Consider the following 12,029-nt stretch of genomic DNA (forward strand, 5'->3'; position numbering starts at 1 on the left):
CAGGTAGGGGTGCCAACTTTTTTGGAGAAAAATATAGTACTTTACGGCCGAATGTGATAAGGTATACGTATCAGGGGCTCATTTTTTATGAGAGATAGAGTGGTTTTGTTTCTCTCTTCCCCCCGCTCCATATTAATGAACATAATGATAAATTAGATTAATCATTAAAGTTTCGATGTTGCCGTAGAATAAAAAAAATAAGTGAAAATTGTACAATTTTATCCATGTATCGGAAATATAGTATTTTCACGTACTACATCTTGTCTAACAGTATATAGTACTTTTTAAAACTTAAAAGTAAATGTTATAGAATTTTTAAAACTTAAAAGTAAATGTTGTAGAATTTTTAAAACTTAAAAGTAAATGTTATAGAATTTGTAAAACTTAAAAGTAAATGTTATAGAATTTTTAAAACTTAAAAGTAAATGTTATGTTTTAATTAAAAAATAGACCGAACCGGTGCGCCGATAACATTTACTTTTAAGTTTTAAAAATTCATTACGTTCGAAATTCTAAATCACAGTATATAGTACGCTAGACAAAAATATAGTACAATACTGTATATCATAGTTCGGTTGGCAACCCTAAAACCAGGCGATGCTGAATGGTATGAAGATAAGGCAGAGTCGATTCGTAGACGTACCTGGCAGGAATCTTGACCGCCAGTCTCGTACCCAGCACACAGGAATATGTCTGGTATGAATTCGTGTCTACCAGCCTTCAGGAACATTGACTTACATCTATCGTTACTCACTATAGGCACGGAAACCTGCGAGGGATTAAATATCTGAGTTTTCAACCCTAAGTACTCGTGCGGCATGTGTCTGTCCTTAGGGGATGCTTCTGGGATTTAAAATGCCCACGAAGCAAGCCCCAGGTCTTAGAAGATTAGTGGTAGAAAGGCAGTTACCCTGAAAGTCGCTAAGAAATACTGGCAACACAGGTTCGCCATAAGATTTACCTCCTGCAGCACCGAGGGCAGAGTGCCACCCTCGCTGAGCCTGCCCCAGCCGGTGACGGTGGCGTTTTCGCCGATCAGCAGATCATCCGTGGCCGGCAAGCAAATCGGCGAGATGTGCGGCGCGAACGTCAGCGAGCTCTCCAGCCTGACCAGCGCCAGATCGTACTCGTAGGTGAAGAAATTATACTTAGGGTGGACCACCTTCTTCGCGACGCCCCGCTCCACGTAAGGCAGCCGTTCCTGGACGGACGAGAAGTCGTACTCGCCGACGCGGATCCGGATCTGCGAAGTCAGCAGGCTGGAACACGAGCAAAGGAACACCCCGGTTGTAGCCACGATCTCTGGTCGCGCGAAACTGCGCGCGATTGCTAAGTGCCTCTGCAATGCTACTCGCGGAGCTCTACTCACTCGTCCACGCAGTGTCCCGCCGTGGCGATCCAGTTCTCGTTCAGCACCGCCCCGCCGCAACGGTGGGTGCTGGAGAAGCCGAAGAACGAGGTGCGCCTCACCGACACCTGCCAAGGCCATCGACCGAACGGCGCGTCCTTGCCGCCGACGATCCTGGTCTCCGGCCGCGGGAACAGCGGCGGCACGCCGCACTGCATGCCTTTGCTCTCGGCCGCCGCTGACACCGTCGGCACGGAGCCCGTCTTCTGGGTAGCCTCGGTGCTGGACACGGTGGTGTCCGGCTTCGGCGTGGTGGTGGTGGTTGTAGTGGTAGTCGTGGTCGTGGTAGTGCTGGTGGTAGTGGTCGTGGTGGACGTCGTGGTCTTCTTCGTCGGTCTCGGCCTTGCGGACGTCTCGAAGTGGGACGTGGTTATGTAGTGCGCCGAGCCAACAGGCTTGTGGAACTCCGTGCTCTGCGAAAACGGGGACGCATGAGAACGCCGTCGATCGATCGATCCCGACGCGGCTATTCCAGCGAGCTGTTTCCTAGGGGGCCACGTTCGTTAATCTTCTAAATCGCTCCACGGTTTTTCTCCACTTTGTAATACGCTGCTCAATGGACTGTGTAATCGAGCCGAGGCCCCGTCGGTCTTCTTCTTTGTCGCGATTAACAGTAACCGTGGCAAAAAGCAGCCGGGGTCTTCTTTCGAAGCCGGCGCGTTTCTTTTTTTTCCCTCCCCACCCCGCGCCTTCGCGCGATAGATAGAATCTAATAACACCGCGGCCGCGCGGGCTCCCCGATCGAGGATGTAACGCGATAAAGCTGTTCCACGGAGGAGCGCCGATCCTTCGATCAGATACTTGCCGGAGCGTTTCATCGGCTCGAGGGGGGACGCAGTTTTTTTTTTTTGCTATTACGGTCAACGGCGCGTGCAGGGCGTTCGCGAATCACGGATTCCTCGTTTCGTCAAGCCGAGTATTCGAATGCTCCAGTGTTTCGCGCATTGTCAACGGAAGCATAGAAATGCAGGAGATACTTGAAGCGCTGGTTCCGTTGAATCTTACTCCCCGACTATTTGCGATTACGGAATTATTCTGGTCGCTAGGCCAGATCGTTAACGTCGATCAAGGAAGACCTTCTACGTACTTCTTGCGGTTCCGTTGGTTTGAAACTCGGTCGCGAGGGAAATCCTTCGGGGCCGTTCTGCAGGAGGCTCGGGTTGTCCGTCCAGTGCGGTTTCAAGGACGGCCTGGGCGGTGTCCAGCTGTTCTCCGACCAGAAATGGGAGCTGGAGCTCGAAGGTTTAGCGGTTTCCAGGGAAGCTATCGGCTTCGTGGACGACGACGGCCTCTGCTTCGTGACGAACGCTGGCTCTGTGGTGACTTGCCAGTGAGTGGTCTGTGGCACAGATCCGGCTGCGCTAGAATGAAAGAAAAGTTTGAAGCTGTCGCTAGACAGCCTTCTTCCCCCTTTTCTTTAACGGGGGATTCTCGTGTAACAGCCCTCGGAATTTAGGATTTTTTTTTAATAAACTATTGTTAATATTGCATTAAACCCTGTTGGGATATAAGGAGGCTTCTTTAAACTTGCAGAAAATATTTTTTTTCTTATAATATTACATATAATAATTGTGTGAAGTTCCAGCATTTTTAAAATATGCTATTTTTTACACCATTTGTGGTTCATATTTTTACAATTGGCGCATAAAATCAAAAAAAATTATTGGTCTGTTTTACATAAATATCAGAGACGCTACAACTTGCGTCGTTTTGCATCTGGAAAAAAAACTATTTCAGATATTGCTTTATTTCTTTTGTATTTATTATAATTTTACTGTTATCAAAATTTGTTTTACTTGTAATAAGGTTTAAAAAAGTACCCTTAAAGTTTCGAAAGGATTAGCGTATCGGTGTCTTAGCAAAAAATTCCTAAAAATTGATTAAAAAATAATCCGTTTATACGGGCTTCTCCCCTTAAGTCGTTAGCTATCTAAATTCTGCTTTCAGCCCTGACTAGATCGCGATTCTGCGATTTCAGTGATAGAACACACGTGATATCAGGCGGTAAGTGGAACGCAAGGACATAGTCGAATACCTGGGGGTGGACTGGCCGCCGTAGTGGCTCGGCATGGAAGTTGTGGAGGTCTTCGTGGTCGTGCTCGAGCTGCTGGGCTTCGAGACGTAATTCGGCCTAGAGTCTGCCTGGTCGTTGACGGAGGTCGGTCGGTAAGTGGTCGTCTTGACCGAGAAGTACGGTTTCGAGAAGTCCGTGGTGGGTTTCGGCGAGACTGGCTTGGTCGCCCACTGCGGGCGCTCGGTGTGAATGAAGTTCAAGTTGGAGTGAGGCTCCTTGGCGGTTTCCTGGCGAGAAACGAGACCGAACACCTCTAAATCTCCATGTCAAGGAATTTCTACGCGCTACTCGAACACGAGAGACTCGACAAGCAACCCTCCCCGGAGGATCTGAGATGATCTGATCCCCGACTATTACAGCAATGCCCCACTTATCACGATAATTCTAAAGCTCTCTACGCCCAAAATCAGCTACAAAAGCCTCCTTACATTTTCGTCCACCGAATTAACGCTAGGTCGATGCACCGACTCCTGCACACTAAGATCAGCGTCCTCGGTTTTCCCCTCGTCGGGCCTCGACTCGAACGGTCTTTGGTTGCTCGGCCTGCTGGGCCTGATTCCCTCATCCTCGCCGGACGCATGCTCCTTTCCGGGCAGTCTTATCCCCAACGTGTTATGGCCAGTGTCCACCTTATCCTTGAACCCCTGGTGGTGGTTCTGGCTGTCGCTATGAACCGTCTCCTTCTCCTTAACAGCCGTGTGCTGGCTATCGTCGGGCCTAGTCTTCTGTTGAGGGATCTGTGCTTCGTGGTGGCCAGGTCTCTTCGTATTCTGGCCGCTCCACGCGGGCTCCGTGGTAGCGGGTCTCTTGGTGCTATGGAGGCCTGGTGTCCTCGTATTCTGAGAGCCCTTCTCCCAGAGATCCGTGGAAGCCGGTCTCTTGGTGCTCTGGGGATGCTTCTCCCAAAGCTCGATGGAACCTGGCCTCTTCGTGCTCGGTGAGTTCTTCTCCGAGGCGTCGGAGGTGCTTGGCCTCTTGGTGCTGGGAGGATTCTTTGTCCAGAGATCGGTGGAAGAGCCTGGTCTCTTAGTGCTATGTGTACCCTTGATCCAGAGATCAGTGGTGACTGGTCTCTTGGTGCTGTGACTACCCTTCACCCAGAGATCGGTGGTACTCGGTCTCTTCGTGCTCTGCGTGCCCTTCTCCCAGAGATCGACGGAGCCCGGTCTCTTAGTGCTCTGCGTACCTTTCTCCCAGCTACCGGGGCTAGGTCTCTTCGTGCCCTGGGAGCCCTTCTCCCAGAAGCTCGACGAGTTCGGCTGCACAGAGGTCTGGATCCTGTCCTTGTGATCGAACGTGGGTTTCGCGTGCGGCCTCTTCTGCAGTGGCCTAGCGGAACCGGCGTGCAGCGGTTTGTGCGGTCTGCTGGACCCTCCGGAAGACTCCAGCGTTTCGGATGGACGGTGGTGAGTCGGCCTCGCGGTGCTCGAGTCCGTGACGAGGAAGCTGGAGAGGGAGGTGAGCGTAGGCCTGGTCGCCTCGCTGCCCAGGGCCTCGGCCAGGGTCGGCCTCAGCGGCTCCGACGAGGACGACGCGTGCTGCTGATGGGACGCGGCGATCGCGTTCGTAGTAGAGTTGTGCACGCAACAGCTGCCGAACATGAACGTGTCCACGCACACGCCCACGTGCGTCCCCTCAGACTTGATGCACTCCCACACGAACATGCACGTGCCCTCCTTCGAATCCGGCCCGGGGACCCGGCAGGGCTTCGGGGTGATCTTGTAACCTGCGCGCAGAGGACAGTGGCCGTTCACGGATCGAGTTCGAAGCATGGGGGTGGAAGCGCTTAGCTTCCAAGTGTCGCAAAGGATCGCGACAGCGGGAAGCCTTGAACGACTGAATCTCAATCGAGCAGTAGGTCCGTAAGGATTTCAGGGGAGGTGGGTTCTGTGAAGCTGACGAGGGTGTAAAAGCTACTTCAGGAGACGCTTATTGACCCATCAAACCGTTCCCCGATCGAATTAAGGGTCGAATGTTAACGACCAGTGAATCGAACGATACCCCGTCCCAACAAACGATCCAGCGAACGGTTCATCGGCGACTCGAGGTGATTGATTCGCGCTCTTGCTTTTATTCGCTCGCGAGCCGGCTCTTCATGCGTCGCTAGCTCAAGAATATCGACGAAGTAGGCCAGTAAACATACAATTAAGCCAACCGACTAATGGGAGCATTTACGACCAGATTAGAATCGATCCTTAACGACGCTCGTAACGATCTCCAACGCGAAACGATACGCGCAGGGTGTAAAAATTCTAACGGTCTAGGCTTTCACGGGCGAATGTCGGCATCCGGATCGATGGAGGATTTGCTAATGATCGGGGAAGAATTTTTCACTGATTATTGCAATTTGGATGGTATCTACTTAGCCAGTTGTTCCTGTTTAAAAGGAAGCATTTCTGTTTCAATTAATTACGAAGAAACAAATTGAAACTGAGACTTGTTCTTTGGCACGAAGTTTATTAAGATAGAAAGCTATAAAAAAGATGTTTGCTGCGTCAAAAATATGACACTACAGATGGGTCACTAAAGAGGCTTTTTAAAAATGTTTCTTTTGTTTTGCAGTGATAACTCAAAAACGGAGGTTCCAATCGATTCAAATCAAATTCGAGCATGTTCGCGAAATGTGTAGTTTCGGACCGGAACTAGATTGCAGTTAATGAAAGCTAGGGTGGGGAAACATATTTTTCACTAAACAAACAAATTTTTTAAAGCTTACGATGTTAATAAACTTCGTGCCAAAGAACAAGCCCCAGTTTCAATTTGTTTCTTTCTGATAAATTGAAAGAGAAATGCCTCGTTTTTGACAGGAACGACTGCCTAGCACCCTTAACGAGTTTCCGCCCCTATCGCAAATAGAACGCACGGAAGCAAGAGACTCTAACGTTGAACTTGAATGCCGCCACAAATTTTACAGCGGAGTGTTCTAAGCAATCGCTCATTCTGGATTTACCTAGCCCATGGTTTACCTCGACCATGACTTTTCTTATACCCCATACACGCGACTCCTGCGCCCTTCACTGTTTCGCCCAAGCAGAGAGTCGACGCGAGCTCTGGACGCTTCCAAAGTTGACCCACATCGTGGCTAAGGGGTGCGTGATAAGCCACCGTTTAAGGGTTGCAACGTAATTCTCTCAGTAATTAACGAAACCGTCCCGGGAGTCCGGCGAGGCCGCGACACGTGCGAGGGAAAATCGTTTCTCGCGTTAAACAGTGGGTCGATAGCTCCGCCCGGCCGTTGATTTTCGTCCAGCACTCTGATTAATGGATCGCACAATGGTCCGGGGCTGGCCACGTTAATTGGGACGTCATTAGCGTTCGAAGATGGAATCTCTTTACCGGAGGCGCTCGGTGAAAGTGTACCCGATTGAGGGGCGGCTGGAGGCAGCGAGAAACGAGGGAAAAATGAGAGAAAAAAGAAGAAGAAGAAGAAGAAAAAAGAGTGCACGGTAGGAAGGAAAAAAGGAAACTTAATCGTCGCGGCGAAGGAGTACGTGGAACCTGGGCCAGGTCGTTAACCGAGTCAGCGTAAGAGCACGGCAACGTGAATTACTGCGGTGTGTACCTTCACGGTCTCGCTTTCTCCGTTAGAAATATGCTTGTATCGCGTTGCGAGCGCGGGCTGCGTTAATTAAAGAAAAACTTTATCGCGTCTAACGTTCGTTCGTCTTCGAGGGAACAATCGTGGGAGGTGGACGGCGGCTTTGGCGCTGGCGATGCGAACGGGGAGGGTGCAAATAACGTCTCCTTTAGGTACCGCGTTGATCCTGCTGCGTCCCGCAAGCGCACCCCTTGGGGAACTACTTTGCTTCCATCGACGAATTACTGGAATTCTCAGCAGCTACTAAATAATCGCGTAGTACATTTATTATGGGGAATTGAATGAGATGCAGGACTAAATATGTTAATATTCATTACCCTCCCATTGCCAGCGTAATTAGTAGCCCAAGCGAGACATAAGTTGCCGAGCGCGATTAGTATCAGGAGCAGCGGCCAGTTAGTACCGTAAACGGGAAATAAATTGCTCCGGGGAATCGCGGGGAGAAGAGGGAGCGCGTTTTCCAGCGGCGTTCCTTCCGCGTGCTTCCTCGAATCGGGAAGAAAGTCGCCCCCTTCGTTCGCTTTTCTTTTCCCACGCCTGGCGCACGTCCGACACGCACCTTGACCGAGTTCCTCGGGTCCAATTAGGCGTTACAGATATTCAAAGAGGCAGCCGGGCGACCGACGAGGAAAGGAGAAACGCGGGAGAAAGGGAGCTGAGGGAAAACGTTCCGCGAAGGGCCGCGCACGGAGTTGCAATCGAGAACTGGCTGCTTTTTACTCGAGCCAGACGAATGATTATTGGAGAACACCGTGAAACGCTTGGGGTAACAGTTATCCGAGGCGGTACATAATCGTTGCACGAAACAGCCGCTCGATTACGAATAATTCGATCGTTCTTTTACGATCGAGTAACGGGAAGCTCGGCCGATAGCATTATCGTCGATTATTCGATGATTAGACGACCTACTGTACTGGATACACCGAACCTCTCCGACGTGCAGTATTTTAGGTCTAATAATGCATAAATGGCGGATAAATAAGCAAGGTCCGAGGTATATTAATATAACAGAGAGGTAGTTTAGCTACTTGTTGCGTCGGGGTTGATTAACATAACCCATTCCCCTCTTTCTCGCGTGAATTTAAGGGGCATCACCGTTTGAAAGTGTCAAAAATCGGATTTTTTTATATGCTTTCATAAATTGATGTTTTAGAAATATTATAAATCAAGTCCGATGTAAAAATTCGGAAGATTGACATCGGAATAAGATTCCACATCGATCTACGGCGCCTTTTTTTATCACGATTCCCCGTTTAGTATTTATAAAGAAAAACCGTGGACATTTCTTTTAGGAAAATTTAGCTTTACCCTTTGGTTTCACCATTTCCTTATTTTCCAAAATTTTCAACATCGGCGCCGCAGATCGATAGCTATTAACATATTTTATAAACAAAATTTACTGTTTTGGGTTTCAGACACGACATACAGCTTTTTTCAGGGCCACCGTGTAGCCGTGTAAAATCGAGAGAGGTTTGGATACGTATCCATAACTTCCGAAGGACAATAGTTTTTTAACTGAAACTTTTTTTTTAAGTAGTTCATAATACTATGTAAACATAATGTAAAAACGGAAAAGTTTCATCTAGCCGTTGACTTGTAAAAAAATCCACAAAAGAGCGTACAAACGGGTGTACCCCCTTAATTTCTCGTCTAGAGGAACGAGATCCTCTATTCTCTTTAGGGACGATCCACAAAACAATTACGCAATTTTTACCGATAAGCATTATCCACACGTATTTACTAACATTTCAGTAAGTTGTGAAAAAAATTTCAGACATATATAATAATAATTAATGGAGATGTGGGTTTTTCTGAAAACAGTGTTTTTCTTCAACTTCTAGTGGGCCAATCTGGTCCATCTTTTTCGTACACCTTCAGAAAACATATAATTCTAGCCGGTAGCAGAATCAAGGCGAAGTTTTTTTCACAAGCTTTTCAAATTTATTCTTCATTAAGCAGTATCAAGTTGCCCCGCAGAGGGGTAAGTTGATACATTTCGCCTTCGTCGAAATAACATTTTTTCATTCATTTTGAATGCATTTTCTCAAGTTTTCGCTTACTACATATTTAAGAGGAAGGACCAAAGTATATCGTAGAATATTTGTTACTAAGTAATTAATTCAAACAAAAATGAAAAAAATTGAAAACTCATCGGTGAAAACTGTGTAGTTTTTTGTGCATCGCCCCTGAAGAACGGCAAAAACTAGGCCTTCTAGACGAGAATAACCCCTTACGAAATACATACAATACACGTCCATCGTTCGGAGAGAAAGCTACCGAAAGCTGCCGCGCAGCATCCGCGAAAGGTGGAGGAGGGAAGCAGAGTTAATGAGCAAGCAGTGAGGGGGAGAGAAGCGCCCCGGCTACTGAAATGCTCGCGTTCAAACCACCAAAAGGATTATTACTGACTGTGACCTCGATTTAGCGTGCTGAGGGACCTGGCGATGCCCGACCACCAGAGAATTGTGGCCACGTAACCGATCCACCGCATCCTGATCCCTGAAATCAGAAAACACACCACTTAGCGCAACCTCCGAGTCTCTACCACAGACCTCCGGCCCTAAACTTAACAGAAAAACCACCATCCTCGCTGAACGAAACTGCAGCGCATCTTTGCGATTCAAAGGAGCATCGACTCGGAGAAAACCAGCCGACTTTTTAACACCCATTAAGCGTGATCTCGGAAAAGCCATGGAATAGCAATTCCTCGTTGTATACGACCTGTCGCGGGCAGACGATATAATTCTCGCCGGCCGTCGTGCATCGACACCGCAATCGCGCGCACCGTCCACGGTTAATCCACCGAGAACCACGGCGGAGCCATGGAAGCATGGAAATTGCCGGCTCGCCAGCCGCTGAAACCCCTGCAGTCCCATCAGCGGAGGCACGTGTACGTCCAGTTATTCGCCGAGCAGTTACACCTGTAGGGCTCGCGTTATTGCCGTTTCCGCGCCGCGACTGGCACCCGCCGATTTCTGATGCACCCGGTGCGCATACGCTCGCACGGCTTTCCTCGCGCCTCTGTTACTAATAAGCATGCCTGACGCCGCGCGTTCCACGCGTGCCTTGGAGGCGCGCCAAAGTACGAACCAGAGGTCACATTTTCCCTCTCGACGGTAGAAGCGAACCGAGACCGCCTCCAGACCGGGCTTCCCGACGCCCTCGTGAAGGGATTTCGTGTTTCTTAAGGGCGGAGCGGGTTGAGGATTTAAGATCGACTGAAGATTTCTTCAGTGAGACTCTTGCAGGAAAGTGGATCCGACGAAGAGGAGTCATCGAGTTCGAGTAACAGTTTAATTGGTACGGAAAGGTATCAGGGTTATCCGCGAAGTGATTCGAGGAATGCGAGGTATTCCTGGGAGCCGATTTCCCTCCGCTTACGAAACAACAGGCCGCCTTTCGGCGGACCGTCGAAGGAAGACGGATGTTCTGCGGCCTGAGCGTAGACAGGGGGAACGAGACCTGAATGCAGTTGACTTATTGCACGGTCCGAGCCTCTTTATAAGTCGATCTCGGTGTTACGACCTACATCTCTCGTTTGCCTTTTTCCGTACGGCGAGCTCTGCCGCGGTATCGGAGCAGGATGTCGGGGCTGCTGGATCTGTCCCCGCGGCTGAGGATCCGCGACGCGGTCCTTGGCACTCTTACTTTCCGCGGGGACGTTCTTACCACGGCGAGCGACTGGTTCCTAGCGCGAAACCGATGGAAACCAGCAGGCTCGTTACCGTCTCTAACTTCGGGGGCATCTCTCTGTGATTGGCATCTTCTAGGAAAGGATCGATAGGGTCGAGGCGAGGGAAACCGAGAAAGCGCAGCTTGTTGGAAAGCGGTTGACTTTATGTGGAGGATCGCGCGTGTAACGGCGAGGAACGGAGTAGCAGCTCTGAAACAATCACGCTGTTAAACGCTTTTATCCCGGGGACGTGATAAATGCCAAACATTAAGCATACGTCCGACCGCCCGAAGGGGTTGCCGGTGAAAAATCGCCGACTTTCTATTGGAAACGTCGATGGGCGAGAAAAGGAGCAGCAGGCATGGACGGCCACGTCGGATGGAACAGAGAGACGAAAAGCGAGGAGATGGAGGAGAAAGGAGGCGCGCTGGTGTAAACGCCGCGCATCGCCTTTACGACGGGTCATCAGTGGCTATTATGCAAATAAAAGAAATTGTCAGTAAAACCGTCAGATATCGCGCAACGTTCTATCTCGAACGGCTGCTCATTTCCATGGAGATTGCTCGAGCATTCCGGCAAACGAGCGTGCGCTATTGAGAGATTCTAATTGAATGCCGAAGGATGCTGTTTGCGCTTTTCGTTTGGGAACTGGTTCGCGGAAGGGGGATGAAAGGGCTGGAGGTATCGATTTCCACGGTTTCCCCTGTCAAGCCGATGATATTTTTATCAGCCGGAGAGGAGAGGATATCGATTCTGCCCGGTTGCATCCGCGAACGACCGTCCACTCTCTCCTGTCCTTCGTCGTTGAAATACGAGGCCCGATAACCACCGGTTGGCTCCAACAAAAACCGCAGGCGAAAGGCCCGAGGATTCCCTCGGCCGGGGAATCGGTGCCAGCGAGACAAATTGCCCGAAAAACCGACCGAGAAAGCCCGAACGTCTGCTCCATGACCCGGTATGCGAAACCAGAACTCGTCGACGAGGTGGTTCCATCCACGTTTTTCTGATGTCGACGCGCTGCACCTGCCGGTCATTGAATTAGGGGAAAGGCGGGTAGCAACTGACATCGTGGTATCTTCGCTATCAAGCTAGGGTAGAACGGGGCGAATCGGATCACTCTGTGTTTGACGGTAACAAAATACTAGTCAGACATTAAAGTACTAATTTTTTATTATGTATTCGTGACCAGTATACCTTCGGCTTTAAGATTAATAACAGAAAATAAAATCAAATTTAAAGATCTTTCTTCTGCAAACAGAAAACCAAAAAGTGAGAA

At 49.5% G+C, this 12,029-nt stretch overlaps 1 protein-coding gene across 4 annotated transcripts in view; it reads right to left on the bottom strand.

The window, feature by feature from the left end:
- The window catches only part of LOC143373676 (uncharacterized), a 53,152-nt gene that overhangs the window by 1,929 nt on the left and 39,194 nt on the right, over nucleotides 1-12,029 (bottom strand). For 2 of the 4 annotated variants that reach the window (XM_076821135.1, XM_076821136.1), the window contains exons 2-8: nucleotides 9,490-9,579; nucleotides 3,911-5,208; nucleotides 3,444-3,709; nucleotides 2,496-2,769; nucleotides 1,370-1,821; nucleotides 962-1,259; nucleotides 644-769 (exon numbers count right to left, since the gene is read on the bottom strand). In XM_076821135.1, coding sequence (XP_076677250.1) covers nucleotides 644-769; nucleotides 962-1,259; nucleotides 1,370-1,821; nucleotides 2,496-2,769; nucleotides 3,444-3,709; nucleotides 3,911-5,208; nucleotides 9,490-9,571 — 2,796 coding nt within the window. In that variant the 5' untranslated portion in view covers nucleotides 9,572-9,579. The remainder of the gene's footprint in view (nucleotides 1-643; nucleotides 770-961; nucleotides 1,260-1,369; nucleotides 1,822-2,495; nucleotides 2,770-3,443; nucleotides 3,710-3,910; nucleotides 5,209-9,489; nucleotides 9,580-12,029) is intronic. The other 2 variants (XM_076821138.1, XM_076821137.1) reach the window with 1 other exon arrangement.

The sequence above is a fragment of the Andrena cerasifolii genome, chromosome 10 (genome assembly GCF_050908995.1).
Source record: "Andrena cerasifolii isolate SP2316 chromosome 10, iyAndCera1_principal, whole genome shotgun sequence".
In the NCBI taxonomy this organism is placed as follows: domain Eukaryota; kingdom Metazoa; phylum Arthropoda; class Insecta; order Hymenoptera; family Andrenidae; genus Andrena; species Andrena cerasifolii.